Consider the following 18,293-nt stretch of genomic DNA (forward strand, 5'->3'; position numbering starts at 1 on the left):
TGCTTCACAGCATGGGGAATCTTAGTTCCCCACCAGGAATCCAATCCATGTCCCCTGCATTGCAAGGCAGACTGTTAACCACTGGACCACAAGGGAAGTCCCCGTGCTGATAATTATTGAAGCTGGAGTATTGATGCATGAGTACCTAAGGGATCACCATCCCCTATTCTCTAATTTTATGTACATATGAAACTGTCCATAATAATTTAAAAAGAGGTAATGTGGTGGAGGAAACCCTGAATCGGGCATCAAGAAAAGTTAAAATAGAAATTTCCCCCGTGGCCCAGTGGCTAAGACTCCATGCTCCCAATGCAGGGGACCAGGGTTCAATCCTTGGTCAGGGAACTCAATCCCTCCCACATGTGGCAACAAAGAGTTGCAGTGCCACAGCAAAGATCCCATGTGCCACAACTAAGACCCAGTGCAGCCAAAGAAATATTGGGAGGGAAAAAAAGTTACAAGTATTAAAAATAAGACAAATTTTGGATCCCTGAGGGATGGATATTTTGCACAGACACAACCACCCTCAGATCCTCCCACCCATCTTGGGAAGCTGGATTTCTTCTTTTCATCCTGGGTCTAGAGCCAACTCTTCTGACTGCTCTTGTCCCTGCCCTGTGGGGGTCTCCATTCAAGAAACTCCATGACCAATGAGGGCAGAGCAGATAGACCAACAGATGGTATGAAGCAGAAGCCCACCTACCCCAGCCCAGTCCCAGGGCAGCTGCTGCCTCCACCCCACAGTTAATGAGATAATGGTCCCCTAGGGAAAGAGGCACTTAGTGCTGACAATGAGGCTAATTAGCAGAATGCCAATTAGTACCTGGGGACCGCTATACAAGGGAGGGGGAATTGCTTGTGTGGAAATTTCTTTTTCAGAGGAACAGAGGGCTGCACTCAAAGGAGAGGATGGCAGCAAAGCCACAGCATCCCCTCTCTCCACGTCATCATCCACAAGGACCTCTCCTCCAGGAAAGCCTCCTAAACTACTCACTCTGTTTCCCCTCTGTTTCTTCCTGCTCAATTCTGAGATTGAGGGGTGAGACCAGAGGGATGAAGGGCAAGAGCCAGCACTGTGCTAAACTTTTTTCCAATTGCAAAATATTTCGGATATACAAAAAGATATGGAAAAATATGCGTAAAATTTATATCCCACAACCCAACTTGAGAAATAAAAAAGTCGGGGCTTCCCTGGTGGTCCAGTGGCTAAGATTCCATGCTCCCAAGGCAGGGGGCCTGGGTTGGATCCCTGGTCAGGGAAAGTAGATCCCACATGCTGCAACTAAGACTTTGCATCCTGCAACTAAAGATCCCACGTGCCTCAATAAAGACTGAAGATCCTTCAGGCTGCAATTAAGACCTGGTGCAGCCAAATAAATAAATGTTAAAAAAATAATAATAAAGTCACCAGTTCAAAGAGCTCTCTCTGTATACCCATTATATTAGCTTTTCTCTCTACCTGCCATGGGAGGTTACTCTCCTCAATCCAGTGTGTGCTATACTTTCTTGTAACTATGTATGGATGTGAGAGTTGGACCATAAAGAAGGTTGAGCACCAAAGAATTGATGGCTTTTGAGCTGAGGTGTTAGAGAAGACTCTTGAGAGCCCCTTGAACTGCAAGGAGATCAAACCAGTCAATCCTCAAGTCCTTCATTAGAAGGACTAATGCTGAAACTGAAGCTCCAGTACTTTGGCCACCTGATGCAAAAAGCCAATTCATTAGAAAAGACCCCAATGCTGGAAAAGTTTGAAGGCAGAAGGGAATGACAGAGGACAAGATGGTTGGATGGCATCACCAGCTCAACGGACGTGAGTTTGAGCAAGCTCCAGATGATGAAGGATGGGGAAGCCTGGCGTGCTGCAGTTCATGGGGTCGCAAAGAGTGGAACACAACTGAGCGACTGAACAACACACTCTCTCATATGCAATGACGTGTACTTTCTCTCTTCCCTCTGCATCAGTGCCAAGTCTGTGCAATGACAAAAATGGTCTCCATCCAGTATGCTAGCCAGTAGCTGTGAGTGGCTCCCAGCCACTTGGTGGCTGATGCAAGGAACTAAATCTTTACCTAGTTCTAATTGTTATAAATTTAAGTGTAAATAGCCAAATGTGGCTGGTGGCTACTGTACTGGACAGTGAAGCTGTGTCCTATGAGGGTGGGGACTTTGTAGTACTCACTGCTGTGGGTCTAGATGATGTCTGGCAAAGAGCAGGTGCTCAATAAATATTTAAGTCAACAACTGAATCTTTACAGCAAGACAGTTATGTAATTATTATTCCCATTTCCTTGGCTTCCCTTGTGGCTCAGCTGGTAAAGAATCCGCCTGCAATTCGGGAGACCTGGGTTAGATCCCTGGGTTGGGAAGATCCCTGGAGAAGGGAATGGCTACTCACTCCAGTGTTCTGGCCTAGAGAATTCCATGATCTGTATAGTCCATGGGGTCGCAAAGAGTCAGACACTACTGAGCGAGTTTCACTTTCATTCTCATTTCCCAGTTGGGACCACCGAGGCCCAGAGAAGTGATATGACTTGACAAGGCGATTGAGGTAAAAAGTGACAAGCCCGAGACTTAGGCCCAGTTCTTCCTGACCTCAAGCCTATACCCTTTCGGACTCCCAGGGGCTTCCCTAAGCCTCCCCTGGGCAGTCACTTGAGGAACAAGGTGTGGCCCCTCTGGGCCCTTCTCTGGGTGCCTCCCTCACCTGCAGCTGCATCCTGGGCTCCATTTTCCTCCAGGAGTCCCGGTTTGGGTCCACGCTTCCTCCTACACAGGCAGCCCTGTGTGAACACCTGGTCTTCCCAGCACCAAGTGATGGAGCTCCAAAAGCCACAAACAAGTGGAGCAGAGCTGAGATGAAGCCAAAGAAAAAAAGGAGAGGGGGTGACGGGCCTGTGTGGGCCTGGGGGGCCGTTGAGACACACTCAGTTCAGCCAAGAAAGAGACAAGGACCTTTTCTAGGCTTTTATTTATGAAGTGCTTATTGAACGGATACAAAGTTAGTGTCTGTCAGCAGCTGGTGGAGGGGGTTAGTGTGCATCCCCCCTCCAACCCCTCCCCACCATGGGCGCTGAAGCCAGCAGTGGCTCCATCCTTCCCTCTGCCTTGGCAGTAATGAGCTGGGAGAGGCCCTGGGGCAGGGAGGGGGTCCACAGCAGGAAGACAAGGGAGAGATGAGAAGGCCCAGGGCCGAGTCTGGTCCTCCTGGAGTAGGAGGCTGACCCCAGGCATCCTGGCAGGAATCTTGCTTCTCCTTTGTAGTAGTGGTTTGAACTGGACAGCAAGGAGAAGGAAGCTCTCTGGGACCCTCTTCCATCTCCCCAACCTGGGGTTGGGAGTGTCCTTTTTGGTTGTGTCCCAAAAAAGGTCCTTTGTGACTTCTCTAGTCCCCTCCAGGAATGCCTGCCTCCCCCAGGTCTCAAAGGCATTGCCCCGGTCCTGAGGGTTAGGGGGCAGAGAACCAGAGGTGGTGTAGCCCAGAGGCTGGTGACCTCTTCCAGGCCAGAGGAGCTGCAGCTATGTCCACACTTCTAGGGGCATCACACCCTCCTTGCTACCCAGGGAGGGCAGCAAATACTCATCCTCCAGGAACTTGAGGGGGAAGTGGACGAGGTGGCCCTGGACCTGGTTGAGTTCAGATCGGGCCAAGGGAGGGCTGACCGTGGCCAGGGGCTCCACGACTACATACTCCCGAAGTGCCCGCAGGGAGCGTGTGGCATTGGATGGAAGGCATCGGAAGATCTGTGGGTGGGGGATGCATGGAAGCCAAGAAGGCTTGAGGAGACTCTGCCAAGAGTCCAAGCCCAACCGGGCTACATGCCCCCACTCCCCACACCCTACGCATATCCCCCTACACTGACCCTGAATCCCATGATGTCCCCAGACCCTCATCTCCTTATGAGAATGGCTGTGTGAAGTGGCTCCTCTCCATCTCACCCTGGACAGGATAATCCCTCAACTTCCCTGGGCTGGCACTCCCCCAACCCCCACCCACCTGCTCATAGATATTGGCATTGCTCTCAGCTGTGTCTTGCCACAACTGGAAGAAGGCATCACAGACAGGGTCTCGGAGATCCAGATGTGGCCGAGCAGCAGCCCCTAGAATCACGCTGCAGGAGAAAGGGGTCCCAGTAGGGCTAGAATAAGATCCTTCAAGGGCCTAAATACCAGAAAAGTTATGGTGCACCTATCCAGGTAATTGAAAATACATGCATGGTTAAACAGTAAAATCAGGGCTTCCCAGGTGGCTCAGGCGCTAAAAATTCTGCCTGCAATGTGGGAGACCCAGGTTGAACCCCTGGGTTGGGAAGATCCCCTGGAGAAGGGAATGGCTACCCACTCCAGTATTCTTGCCTGGAGAATTCCGTGGACAGAGGAGACTGGTGGGCTACAGTCCATAGGGTTGCAAAAAGTCAGACACAACTGAGTGATTTAGCATAGCACAAGTACTAGCAATCCAGTACTACCTCTGGACAATCCTCACACCTGTTTAAAGGGCAAACCCTCCCCCTTTCCACCTCCCCCCACCTTGTAGCATCCCACCTGGCTCTACCTGAAGCAGTGCTTCCGCAGACTCAAGGCAAACCTGCCTGCCTGATACTCCACACCGTTCATGAGGGATGGCTCCATTTCTGTGTCCTCGATCAGCACGGCCAGCTCACTGTCTCGCTTCCCCAGCAAGCTCCGGTCATTGATGTTTGCTGAGCCTGGGTGGATGCAGGACACACTGTGTCTTCCTGAGCCCAGGGAACCCCACCCCACCCCATCACCTCTACCCAAGCACCAGCCTGTGGGCAACATGCCTTCTTTGGCTTCCATCCCCAACTGGACGTCAGCTGCGATCTCCATCACCCAGTCCCATCCCATTGCCCCTGGCTGGGCCCTGCTCCACCTCTCCCCACCCTCCACTCGTTGCTGGGGACCCAGCACTAACCAATGATGACTGTCCGGTCATCTGCGATAAGCATCTTGCTGTGGATATAGATGAGCTCCGATACTGGGTGCCCGCCTAGTTCTCCGTGTGTGCGTAGCCCACAGATGGAAATATAGTTCCGCCATTCTGTCCCCACTGTGAGCAAGAGATGGGGGGGAAGGGAGTGAGGTGAGAGGTGTCCTCCATTGCAGATGGAGTCCTGGTCCATCTACCGCCTCACTTCAGAAGCCCTATATAGCCTGGTCTATATACTTCTCTCTGCACTAATAGGCCACCACGGGCTCCGGCAGTAACCACAGAAGCCTGCGGGCGTGACAGCCTCCGTCCCTCCATCCCTGGGGCTCCAGTCCCTCAATCTCCCCCTCCCCGGGGGTCCAGGGCTTGAACCCCCAGCCCCCAGAACTCACTGGCTGCTTTGAGACGATGTAAAATTGAATATTCCCCACGACACAGCGTCCTGAGCGAAAAGAATGGGTGAGGAAGGCGGAGACTGGACGGGGGTGGGGGGCGAGGGGGGGATGTCAGAAAAGAGGTGGACCTCAACAGTCCAGCAAGAAGGGATCAGGATGGGGCCATGGAGGGCCAGAGTCTGGCAGGGGTTGGGGTGGGAGGGGTGAGGCGGTGGTCACCTGTAAGTGAAGTGCAGAATGGCCTGGATGGAGTTACCACCACCTGTGGAGATGTCACCCTCGAACCCAGGGAGCAGGGGCAAAAGCACGTAGACTCGGAAGCACTGCCCCTGTCTGAGGAGGGGCGGAGCCAGAGGTGTGACCCTTCTCCCAAGCCCCACCCCTCCCCTCACCCCTCTAGTTAGTCTTCAAACACGCCCATAACCCCGATTCCAAGCTGGTCCGCCTTACTTGTGGGCCTTCAGGATTCTGTCCACAATCTCATCGCCCACCTTGTTCAGCACTGTCCGCCCATCTGAGCAGCTAATGAAGAACTGATTCTGGAGCAGGGACCAATGACAGACGTCAGCAGTCCGGCCCCCGTCAGCAGTTCCTGCCCTCAGCTCCCTGTTGCCATCCCCATCTCCAGGCTCCCGGCCCTGGGTCAAGGCTTCACCAAGTTCTCCAGGTCCAGCTATGCCAGCCCTCAACGACTGAGCTCACTGACAGGATATCCTAGCTTTCTCTGCTCCACCCTCACTCCGACAGACCTCAATGTAGAGGAAGTGCTGGCTCTCTCTGATGGTGTGCAGATAGGCATTGAGAATGGAGTTCTCCAGGGTGCCCGCTGACCAGCGGTCCACTGACCGTAAGACCTGCAGGAACGACGGATAGGGTGTGTCTCCTGAGTCCAGGAGGGGGGCAGGGGCGGGGGGGCCCTCTCGGTCAGGGAGAGTGCTGAAGGGAGCGGGGGGAGAGGGCGGGCTGAATTCCGAGCCTCACCTGCACAGTGGCGCACTGCCCTCCGGAAAGTGTGAAAGGGAGCTGGTTTGCGGTGCTGGTGGATTTGGGCAGCAGGTAGGGGTAAATGGGTATCTTGTACTTGGTCTTGGTAGTCTAAGGCGGAGGGGTGGCAGAGTCAGCGAGAGATGGCTAGCTGCCCCTAGCTCCCGCCCACCCTCCAGCCTCGGAGGGATCAAGCACCTTGGTGAAATTCCAGCGCTGGATGAAGTGCCGGGCAAGGTCCCGGGCAGGTGAGCCGTGGACCACCACCCCAATGTCCCGCCACGGCATCCGTGGCATAGTCTCCCTGTCAATGAAATCTGGGGGGAGGGAGAATGTCCCAGGAGAGTCAGGGAAGAGGTCAGGGACGGTCCCTTGGGAACACTTGGGTCAGGGAGGAGGAGGTGCTGACCAGAGAGGAGGTGGCATTACACATGACCCAGTTCATCCCATCCTCAGACCCAGGCCCGCTCTCTGCCCCGGCTGCCAGCTCTCAGGGACTTTGAAGAAGGTGGACCCCCTACCATCAAAAGGCCGATCCAGCTGCACCCAGTCCTTAGTGATAAGATTGCTGTAGTCCTTGCCCAGCCAGAAGAGTTGGTTGTGAGTGAGGTCGGGGGTAGCTGGAAGGTCTGAGCATGAGGTGGGAGGCTGTAGGGGGAACACACCCAAGCCAGGGGCAAGGAGAAGTCATGGGTCACACAGAGCCAGGCCAAAGAGAAGAAAGGAGCACTGGAAGACGGAGAGACAGAGAGACATACAGAGGAAGAATGAAACAGAGAGAGTTTGATTCTCGGGCCCTCCCCTTCAGATGCATTTGAAATCTCTAGAGGAATGGGTAGTGGTCATGGGGAGGCAACTGAGTCACTATATTCAAAGCAGGTTGTTGGGGTCCCAGAAAGGCCTAGGAACCTTGAATGAGGGCTATGACTGGAGAGGAAGGCTGCAGCTGGGAAGGGGTGTGGATTTACATTAATTGAGTTGGGGGGAGCTCAGGAAGGCCTTGGGGGATTACCTGGGGGGCAGCTGACTCAGAGGAGTCCCCCAGATCAGTCAGTCTGTAGTGTAGGTCATCCCAGCGGCCATAGGCAAGGTCCAGCCCCCCCAGGAAGGCCACTACTTGGTCCACCACCAGGAGCTTCTCATGATGGGCCCACAGTGTCACCTGGTCTGGGTGGCGCATCACCTGGAGCAGGTATGAGGGAGTTCATGAGGGTTGGCGTAGGTGGGAGAAGCCAGAGGCAGCGTTTGGAGGAGGCAGGGAACAGGAAGATGGAAGGATGAGATGTTCAAGGACAGGGAGGGTTGAGAGGGTGGGGAAGTGTAGTGAGGAGGGCCAGAGGGGAGGGGTCTCTGGGGCCCGAGTCACCTTTATGTTGGGATGCAGCAGCATCAGTGCCTTCTTGCTGTAGCCACTGTTGATGGCCAAGGCCAACTCCACTTCCTTGAACAGCAGTACAGACACATGGACACCCTCCTCCTGGTGGTCAGTGAGGGAATCAGATCCTAATGATCCTTTCCCACCCTCAGGATTCCTGTATGTTCCTCCTCTCCACCCAGAGATCCTCAATGCTATGCCACTGACACCCTGTTTTGATGCTTACAGGAAACTTAGATTGAATATCATCTATCTGCTCACTCACTCATCCATCCACACATCTACCCACCTACCTAGCATTATCTAGCCATCCATCTTCCCAACAATTTACTCATCCCCTTATCTACCATCTATCACTCACCTATCTATCTACCACTCTCCTGGGATCTACCTTCCCAACCTCATATCCTTTTATCTATCTCCCTTTCCATCATCTATCCATCCCCTCACGCACGCACTCTCCATCATCTACGTATCTTTCCTCCCATCCATCAACATCAATGGATGAGCCCAACATAGCAGACACTGTGCCTTGTACTGCAGCTAGTGGTATTCATCAGCCCAATGAGAGAGACAGATATGTCCATCCCCTGTAACACAATAGAGTGTACAGGGTATTGGGAGGAAAGTCTACATCAAGGAGAGGAAGGGCACGAACAGGGAGGTTGATCCTCTTCTCTAAGGGAGTTCTCCCTAGGGAAGTGGAAGAGGTGATGTCTGTGAGACTGAACCAGGATGGGTACATCTCCTCCTCCTCAAGTTTTAGATTCCTTACCTTCCCCCCAACCCCCTGCCATGCTATAGTCTCTTCCAACCAATCTCCACCCACAAGCCACCCCTTGACCATACCTCCCCTCCAGCCAGACCATTCTCCTCACCGCCTTCTTCTTGAGCATAATGTCCAGTCTCCAGTCATCTGAATGGGCTGGACGCTTCAGGTAAATCTCAGGACTCAACCTGGGATTCAGGGCAGCAGGTGAGGGTAAGCTAAGCTCCCAACAACAGCCACTCCTCCCCTTCCACTCCTTTTCTGACCCATAAGCTGATCTGTTGCAGGTACTAACCCACCCTTTCTTGCTCAGGTTCTTCTCCCACTTACCACCAGTCTGTGATGAAAATCTCTTCTTGAGCTCGAAGGATGGCATCTGCCACAGCAGCAAAGTAACCTGCCCCATTCACAAACCTGGGGGGAGGCCAAGCCAAGGAGATCAGGGAAGTCAGAAGCCAGAAAGCTCTGGAGAGTGAAGACCGAAGGACAGTCATGGGTCAGAGGTGATAGCAAGGTCAAAGATCAAGAGTGATCACAGAGGTCAGATAGTAGCAGATATTTCAAAGTGGAATAAACTTGCCAGTATGAACTAAATAAAATTAAAAGTTACAAAAGACACAATAAACTAAAGAAAATGACTAAAGACTGGGAGGATTAATACATCACATATAAAACTGCTGCTGCTAAGTCGCTTCAGTTGTGTCTGACTCCGTGCAACCCCATAGACGGAAGCCCACCAGGCTCCGCTGTCCCTGGGATTCTCCAGGCAAGAACACTGGAGTGGGTTGCCATTTCCTTCTCCAATGCGTGAAAGTGAAAAGTGAAAGGGAAGTCTCTCAGTCATATCCGACTCTTAACGACCCCATGGACTGCAGCCCACCAGGCTCCTCCATCCATGGGATTTTCCAAGCAAGATACTGGAGTGGGGTGCCATTGCCTTCTCTGTCACACATAAAGAGTTCCAACAAATCAGTAACAAAAAGACATATAAGCCAATTGAACAAAGAATAAGAATGGATAGCTCACAGGGAGAGAATGGCCAGTCATAGTTGAAAAGATGTTCAATATCACCGCTAAACAAGGAAATTGATATTAAAATAAAATAACACTTTTTAAATCCACTGTGGCAAAATTAAAATCACAGGTAACACTCAGTATCAGCATGGGGGAAGTGAGTATTCTCATAGACTGTGAGAATATAAATTGGCTTTATAGCCTTTTTAGAGGACAACTTGGCAGTATCTAACAGAATACTAAATGTACATGCTCCCTAATACCATTAAATACACTTAGTAATTCTGTATCTAGGAAGATATCCTATTAAATGCTTAGGCAAATATTGTGTTCATTGCAGTATTGTTTATAAGACTGGAGGTGGGAAATAATGTAAATGCCTAATCTCTAACACATGTATTAAATGGAAAAAAAAAAAAAACAAAGGAGAGGGTGCATGATCTTATTTACATTAAAACAAAAAGTAAAAAAAAAAAAAAAGTAACATATATGCACAAGTGCATGAACATATGCAGGAAAAGACCTGGGAAGATAAATATCAAACTATCACCAAGATTATTTTGGGGAAGAGATATGCAGGAAAAGATCTGGGAAGATAAATATCAAACTATCACCAGGATTACTTTTGGGGAGAGAAATGGGATTTGTGGGAGGGGGAGTAGGGAAGAACTAAGGTATGGAGAGTAGGTAAAGGCTTGTGCAAGTTATGCATTGTTAAGACATTTACTTTTTAAATATTTGTTTATTTATTTGGCTGCAGAGGGTCTTAGTTGTGACACGTAGGCTCTTTGTTGTAGCATGTGGGGTCTAGTTCCCTCAGCAGAGATTGAGCCCAGGCCCCCTGCATTGAGAACAGGAGTCTTAGCCATTGGACCACCAGGGAAGCTCCTGTTAGACTTTTAATAACTGTTCTGTTTGATGATGAAAAGCAGGGTCTTGACCCAGACTGCCTGCATTTGAATCTATTGTTTACAAGGTGTGTGACCTTGGCAAATTATTTAACTTCTCCTTGACTCAGTTTTCTCATCTGGAAAATGGAGATAACAACTGTACCTGTGTCACGGAGTAAGTTCATAAACATAAAGCAGCTTCCCTGGTGGCTCAGCAGGAAGAATCTGCCTGCCAGTGCAAGAGACATAGGTTTAATCCCAGGTCGGGAAGATCCCCTGGAGAAGAAAATGGCAACCCACTCCAGTATTCTTGCCTAGGAAATCCCATGGACAGAGGAGCCTGGTGGGCTACAGCCCATGGCATCGCACAAGAGTTAGACATGACTTAGCGACTAAACCACCACCACAACAATGCATAAAACACTCAGAACAGTTCCTGGCTCATACTAACTGGCACAATCAGTTCTTTTGTTAAAAAATAAATTTCAAAAGGGTACAAATGAACTTACAGATATAGGAAACAAACTTACGGTTACCAGGGGCTAATGGGGGAAGTAGGGATAAATTGGAAGATCAGGACTGAAATATATATACTACTATGAAGCATCTTACCAGTAGTATATATAAAATAGATAATTAATAAGGACCTAGTATAGAGCACTTCACTTTATTTTTTCACTTTCATGCATTGGAGAAGGAAATGGCAACCGACTCCAGTGTTCTTGCCTGGAGAATCCCAGGGACGGGGAGCCTGGTGGGCTGCCGTCTATGGGGTCACATAGAGTCGGACACGACTGAATCGACTTAGCAGCAGCAGCAGTATAGAGCACAGAGAACTCTGCTCAATACTCTGTAATGACCTATATGGGAAAACAATCTAAAAAAGAGTAGACATATGTATAACTGGTTCTCTTTGTTGTACTTCTGAAACCAACACAACATTTAAATCAACTCCAATAAAAATTCAAAAAAACCACAAAATTCTCAACACTAACACCAAGGGAGGGAAAAATTGTTTCCATGACTCCTCTCTGCTTATGATAAAAGTTAACCTCCTTAGCTAGCAGGAGAGGCACTGATCAGGCCCTGAGACCACCAGTTTTTTGTTTTTTTTTTTGGCCACGCTGCATATGGTAGGCAAGATCTTATTTCCCTGACCAGGGATCGAACCCACACCCCTTGCATTGAAAGCGCTGAGTCTTAATCACTAGTCCTCCAGGGAAGTCCCCTGCTCCAGACTCTTTTCTGGCTTCTGCTCCTCAAACTGGAACAAGTCAGCCTTCATGAATCCCAAACACATCAGACTATTTCTAGCTTCTCTGCAAGGACCGCTCTTCTCCATTTTATCTTGCTAACGTGAACCTCAGAGTTACCGCCTTCTGGAAGCCAGTCCAGACATCCTGCACTAGAGCAGATGCCCCTCGTCTGTGCTTGGTACTCTGTGTCTATTGCCAGCGTGGCAAATTCCCACTGTTTCATGATTGAATCACCTACTGTGTCTTATCCTTGCCATGGACCTGGCACATAATGGGTGCTTAGAAAATGTTTATTAAATAGACCGAATGAATCAGAGAGATTTGAGATCCCTGAGAACACAGAGGGTCAGTGGGGTGAAAGGGGGTTAGAAAGGTCACAGGAGGTCAGTCAGAGAGGTCAGGGTCAGAGATCACCTAATTTGGGGTTCAGAAAGATCAGAGGGTAATCAGAGGAATCAGAATGATCAAAGGTCAGGGGGTGGGGGCGACTGGAGAAGTCAAAGGGTAGGTTACTGAGGTCAGAAGGGGTCAGAGGAGAGAGAAGATCAAAGACTCAGAGAACACCAAGGAGGTTGAAAGACCACTGACAATTTCAGAAAGGACATCAGTGTCTCACCACCGGGCTAGGGTCCCAGGCCGGGGAGGAGCATAGCTGTCGTGCCGGTGCAGCTGAATGAAGTCTCTGCCCGGGCCCTGGGCCAGCTCAGTGATCTCCTGGGCCCACCACCGTGCCTGCCGGTAGCTGCTGCACTTGAGAATCAAGGACCTGGGCAAGAACAAAGGATGGACCACCATCCTTGCCCTCCATACCTCTGGCTTGGCCCAGAAACCCTCTTCCTTTAGCTGTCTGCTCTTCCCCACCTCCTTCCTCAGTCCATACTTGATTTCACAGGGACAGGGCATACATCTGTCTTATTCACAGTTGGGTGTTTGGCATTTAGTATTGTGCCAGCCGCTCAAGTTTGTTGTCAGGTTTTTTTTTGGGCGGGGGAAGGGGTGAGCTATGCAGCATGGCATGTGGAATCTTAGTTCCCTGACCAGGGATCACACCTGTTCCCCTTGCAGTGGAAGCATGGAGTCTTAACCACTGGATCACCAGGGAAGTCCTCAGGTTTATTGAATAAATAAATGAATGGACAGAGTGACCTTTCTTTGCACCAAAAGCCCTTCTGAGACAGGCCTGGGACCCGGGACCCTTTGCTGCAATGCTTGCACCTGGACCCACCTCTCCTGGAGCAACAAAACACAAAGAAACTACACGGGACTAAAAATAACTGTGTGCATGAGCAGTTAGGGCAAATTTTGGACAAAAGATACAGAGACCAAAAACCCAACTGCCCAAAGCCCAGAGCAAAAGCAGGGTATAGTACATGCCCCCTCTACACAACACCACCTAAAGGAGGGGCAAAACATCTAACCCACCCCTCCGGCCTGAGCTCTGGACACATCCCTACCCTCATCCCACATAAGGAAGCAGCTCCGTTCCTCCCTCTCCCCAAGGGAGTGAGCAAGCAAGGGAACCTGTTGTTTGTTCCCACTCCCCCTCAACCCCGGAGAAAGCTCTGGGCCAGCCTCTAGGAGCAGCCCCAAGCATCTGGCGAGAACATTCCCTGGTTCCAAATCATGGCCATCTCCAGAGGGGTAGGGCGGGAACACCTTCCTCTCTTCTGTGGTCTCTTCAACGCATCTCCCCTTAGGGCCCCAGGCTGGCTCTTCACTCACCAGGGGCCTGTCCATACCAGGGAGGCCTTACCTGTGAGAGGTGTCGACCCGGACCCCGTACCGTGCCTCTGTACTCCTTTTCCCCACCTGCACCTTGAAGCCAGGGTCGAAGAGCTGAACAAAGGAGATGGCACCAGTCTCCAGGCACATGTACAGCAGGAAGGAGTCCTTCACCACCAGCCACCTGGAGTGGAAGGGCTCCAGCCATTCCTTCATGCCCCCCCCCCACCCTGGGATCTCCTTCCTCACCCCCACCCACTGTCCAGCCACTCTGCTCAGCCTCACCGCTTGGACCAACGATAACAAACTTGGTCTCGGCCGCAGCAGGTGAGGCCAGGAACGCGGTGGCCACCTGAGCGCTTCCGGATCACCCCCTCCCTGTGGGGAAAACCAGGAAGTGGTGCTGGAGAGGGATCCAGGGTTCAAACCTGTGGGGATAAAATCAGACCCCCAGCCCACCCTGCCCTGCTTTCCCTATTCTCGGGGAGGGAGAGATTCAGACACTGGCAGACGGTGGGTGAAGAGTGTCAGACACTCACAGTCCTTTGCATCCGAGGTCTGGGATAAAGGACAGCTGACTGACTTCCAGGAACTCTGTCTGCAGAGGAGAGACTCGTTGTCAATCCCTCAAATCCTACCAACCCTGGTCCTCTGCCCCCAATTCATCTCAAGGGACCCAGTACCTGACCTTACCATGGCATGGTAGTTGCGGTAGAAAGACATGGTCAGGAGGCGGTTGAGATAATTCTCCAGGTATTTCTGAAGTGAAGGGATGGAAGACAGAGAGACGGATGGGACCAGAGCCATTTGCACCCAAACACCTTCCCAGAGGACCTGGTGTCTGGTCCCACCTGCTTGCTAGCGGTGCGTCTGGAGGAGCCCTCAGGACCTGCTCGGGGTAGAGAGGGTATCTCTCTGCTGTCTCCCTCTGGGGCTGGAGATGAAGCAACAGCAAAACTGTAGAAGGGATGAGGGAGGGTCAATAGAAGCTGGAGGCTCAGTGCCTGGGATCCTGAAGCACAGGAGGCGGGGACTTGGAAGAGGCGAGGAGACCTAGAGGGTAGCAGCAGGAATGCTCCCTACCCTGAGGATGGAGACAGAAAAAGGTGGGAGGCTGCCAAGGGCACTTTGGGCATCCAGCCCAGCTGAGATACTGGCCCAGAACCACAGACAGGCAGAGCTGAACAGGAAAGGTTTCCTGGTAACCGGGGTCAGAGGAGGGGGCCCAGTGGCCAGAGTTGGGGGAGGAAAGTAGCTGGGGTAGGGTCAGTTGTGGCCTGGGGATGAGACAGGCAGAAAGCAGCAATGGGAGCTGGGGCAGTGACACCCCCGGCTGCCTCAAGGTGAGGGGCATCTGCCCTACACAGGAGGCAGCCTTGTCCCCCTCACCGAGCCAGAGGGAGCAGACTCATGAAGACTTTGTGTCTCAGGAGGTCCCGATGCAACTCCTGGAAATGACGGAACTTCTTCTTGGTTGTCCAGGTGAAGTCACCGTGAGTCAAGCGGACGGAATACAGAGTGCACGTGCCCACCTGGGGGAGTGAGGAACTGAATGGATGTTCCCTGTTCGGAAGGCAGCCCCTCACTCTGGCCAGCCCTCCCACATCCCCACTCCCTTGGGGCCAGCCCAGCCACCTTGGATCCACTGGTGTATCTTTCAGTGCCCACCACCTGAGCTATGACGGGGACCCCAGGGGCAAACACCAAGGGATGCAATTTCAGAGGCTGGAGGTGGTAGATGGCCAGAAAGGGATGCATCCGGTCGGCTGGTGGGAAAGAAAGTAGAAGAATGTGGACTCCGGGAGGTCTCAGCCCTCCTCCTCCTCTCCCTGAGGCCGTCCTCCCTGTATACCTGGGTCCTCTCCCTCCTTCAGGGTGTCCACCTCATCGGGCTCCATCTGTAACTGGCTGGAGTCCAGGTCATCCCCAGAGGGAAAAAGGCTCTGGGGGGTTGCCGCCATCCTGGGAATATGGGGAGGCCTCAGAACGGTGATCCGCTCTGCAGAACTCTATCCCCCCATTCCACCCCCACGGTCCTCAGTCTCCCCAGGTCCCCCGCTTTCCCCCACCCGGCTCCCGCTGACTCTTAATCTCTCTTTGATTAGAATCCATCGGTCCGCACTGCCCTGCCAACTCGCCTGTAATCTCCATCCCCTATCTCCGATCCTTCATACAGAACGCCCGAGCCCCGCCTCTTGTCCCTTAATCAGGATGCCAAGGAACAACCGGCCAGGCCCGGATGGCCCCGAAGCGGGGCAGAGAAAGGGGCCCCGGGGGGGTTGCAAGGGGTCCCGAGCCGCCGGGCCTCCAGCCAGGCCAAGCCAGCTGGAAGAAGGGGTCCAGGCAGGAATGAGGAAGTTAAGCGTTCCCCTCCCGGGAAAGAAACCCCGAAATCTGAGCATGCGGCTGAGTCAGGAGGCCCTGCAGCCTGAGCGCATTCCTGTTCCCGCCAGATCTCCTGGGCCTGGGACCTCCGCGGCGCCCCCTCCCCGGCCCCCTCACCCGGACAGCCCGAGCGGGCGGCGGCGCGGCTTCGCGAGCTGAGGGAGCGGAGCAGAGCCGGAGCTGGAGTCCACACCCCAGAGGGCCAGGGCGGGGCGGGCGCACAGGGCCTGCCCTCGGGGGCGGGACGGGCCCCCGGCCTCACCTCCGCGGGATTCTCGTCTGTCCTGTCCCGCCCCCGCCGCCCTCGGCCCGTCCCGGCGTCCTGCGCGCAGTCGGGACGCGGGGGCCGCCCTCAGCTCTACTGGACAGAGCCGCCCGCTTCTCGCATCCGTGCGGTGCCATCCGCCTGGTTGTCCGTCTGTCTCGCGCCGTCGGTCCGCCCGGGCCCGGACTGTGCCCTGTGGGCGCTCAGCGACCTTCCTCCACTCGGGCACCAGCACCCCGGGTCCTCTCCGGCGGGGCCGCGCCTCCGGGGCCGGGACCTGGCAGTGCTCATTTCCAGGGCGGGCTGCGAACCACATCGGGCCGGCTTAGCCGGCATTTGTAGAAGAAGAATGATAAAAGGCCGGAGGGGTGGTGCCCACAAATTCATTAACGTGAGCAAGCTTGCATTCTTTCATTCATTCACTGTTTATTGCGTCCTTGCCTCTCGCCAGACTCCGAGCCTACAGTAATGAACAAGACTAACACGAACTGCTCTTCTAGAACTAGCAGTCTAGGGGCAAACAGGAAAAATTTCAGATTCTAAAAGACAAAATATTTCATTTTTTTCAAAGCAGGTTCCTTTATCTTTTCTAGATGGAAGAATGGGTTGATGGACGTTTCTTGATGGCGTTTTGGGTTGTTTCTAGCTTATGTCTATTGTGAATAAAGCTCCCATAGGAAGCATCAGTACAAACAAAGCTAGTGGAGGTGATGGCAATCCAGTTGAGCTATTTCAAATCCTCAAAGATGATGCTGTGAAAGTGCTGCACTCAATATGCCAGCAAATTTGGGAAACTCAGCAGTGGCCACAGGACCGGAAAAGGACAGTTTTCATTCCAATCCCCAAGAAAGGCAATGCCAAAGAATGCTCAAACTACCGCACAATTGCACTCATCTCACATGGCTAGTAGTGATGCTTAAAATTCTCCAAGCCAGGCTTAAGCAATACGTGAACTTCCAGATATTCAAGCTGGTTTTAGAAAGGGCAGAGGAACCAGAGATCAAATTGCCAACATCTGCTGGATCATCGAAAAAGCAAGAGAGTTCCAGAAAAACATCTGTTTCTGCTTTATTGACTATGCCAAAGCTTTTGACTGTGTGGATCACAATAAACTGTGGAAAATTCTTCAAGAGATGGGAATACCAGACCACCTGACCTGCCTCTTGAGAAACCTGTTTGCAGGTCAGGAAGTAACAGTTAGAACTGGACATAGAACAACAGACTGGTTCCAAATAGGAAAAGGAGTACGTCAAGGCTGTATATTGTCACCCTGCTTATTTAGCTTCTATGGAGAGTACATCATGAGAAACGCTGGGCTGGAAGAAGCACAAGCTGGAATCAAGATTGCCGGGAGAAATATCAATAACCTCAGATATGCAGCTGACACCACTCTTATGGCAGAAAGTGAAGAGGAACTAAAGAGCCTCTTGATGAAAGTGAAAGAGGAGAGTGAAAAAGTTGGCTTAAAGCTCAACATTCAGAAAACTAAGATCATGGTATCCGGTCCCATCACTTCATGGGAAATAGATGGGCAAACAACGGAAACAGTGGCTGACTTTATTTTTTGGGGCTCCAAAATCACTGCAGATGGTGACTGCAGCCATAAAATTAAAAGACGCTTACTCCTTGGAAGGAAAGTTATGACCAACCTAGACAGCATATTAAAAAGCAGAGACATTACTTTGTCAACAAAGGTCTGTCTAGTCAAGGCTATGGTTTTTCCAGTGGTCACGTATGGATGTGAGAGTTGGACTATAAAGAAAGCTAAGTGCCAAAGAATTGATGCTTTTGAACTGTGGTGTTGGAGAAGACTCTTGAGAGTCCCTTGGCTGCAAGGAGATCCAACTAGTCCATCCTAAAGGAGATCAGTCCTGGGTGTTCATTGGAAGGACTGATGTTGAAGCTGAAACTCCAATACTTTGGCCACCTGATGGGAAGAGCTGACTCACTGGAAAAGACCCTGATGCTGGGAAATATTGGGCAGGAGGAGAAGAGGATGACAGAGGATGAGATGGTTGGATGGCATCACCGACTCAGTGGACATGGGTCTGGGTGGACTCTGGGAGTTGGTGATGGACAGGGAGGCCTGGAGTGCTGCGGTTCATGGGGTTGCAAAGAGTCAGACACGAATGAGTGACTGAACTGAACTGAAATGTTCCTGGGTAAGTCTTTCTGTAGAAATACCTTCTCGTTTCTCTTCTGTAAATAGCTAGAAACTTGCCAAACTTATTTGAGCTCTAATTGCATACATTTATATGGAGACATGGTAAAGAAAATGACAAAGGCTATT

At 51.8% G+C, this 18,293-nt stretch overlaps 1 protein-coding gene across 2 annotated transcripts; it reads right to left on the reverse strand.

Annotated features, from left to right (window-relative positions):
* Positions 1 to 2,950: 2,950 nt before the first annotated feature.
* PLD2 (phospholipase D2) lies at positions 2,951 to 15,965 on the reverse strand. Of its 2 annotated transcripts, XM_027517525.1 has the most exons (25): positions 15,856 to 15,965; positions 15,206 to 15,315; positions 14,989 to 15,119; positions 14,743 to 14,885; positions 14,205 to 14,310; positions 14,047 to 14,112; positions 13,893 to 13,951; positions 13,639 to 13,731; positions 13,385 to 13,537; positions 12,248 to 12,397; positions 8,802 to 8,885; positions 8,581 to 8,659; positions 7,694 to 7,804; positions 7,340 to 7,510; positions 6,849 to 6,975; positions 6,526 to 6,644; positions 6,325 to 6,438; positions 6,093 to 6,197; positions 5,794 to 5,882; positions 5,563 to 5,676; positions 5,341 to 5,390; positions 4,934 to 5,068; positions 4,553 to 4,706; positions 3,995 to 4,109; positions 2,951 to 3,741 (listed from the first exon to the last, which is right to left on the reverse strand). In XM_027517525.1, exons 2-25 carry the CDS (start codon positions 15,312 to 15,314, stop codon positions 3,517 to 3,519), a joined length of 2,802 nt encoding a protein of 933 aa, XP_027373326.1. In that variant the 5' UTR covers position 15,315; positions 15,856 to 15,965; the 3' UTR covers positions 2,951 to 3,516. The 2 variants fall into 2 exon arrangements, with proteins under 2 accessions (XP_027373326.1, XP_027373327.1); XM_027517526.1 differs by lacking the exon at positions 5,563 to 5,676.
* Positions 15,966 to 18,293: the final 2,328 nt, after the last annotated feature.

Source organism: Bos indicus x Bos taurus, chromosome 19 (genome assembly GCF_003369695.1).
Source record: "Bos indicus x Bos taurus breed Angus x Brahman F1 hybrid chromosome 19, Bos_hybrid_MaternalHap_v2.0, whole genome shotgun sequence".
Lineage (NCBI taxonomy): Eukaryota > Metazoa > Chordata > Mammalia > Artiodactyla > Bovidae > Bos > Bos indicus x Bos taurus.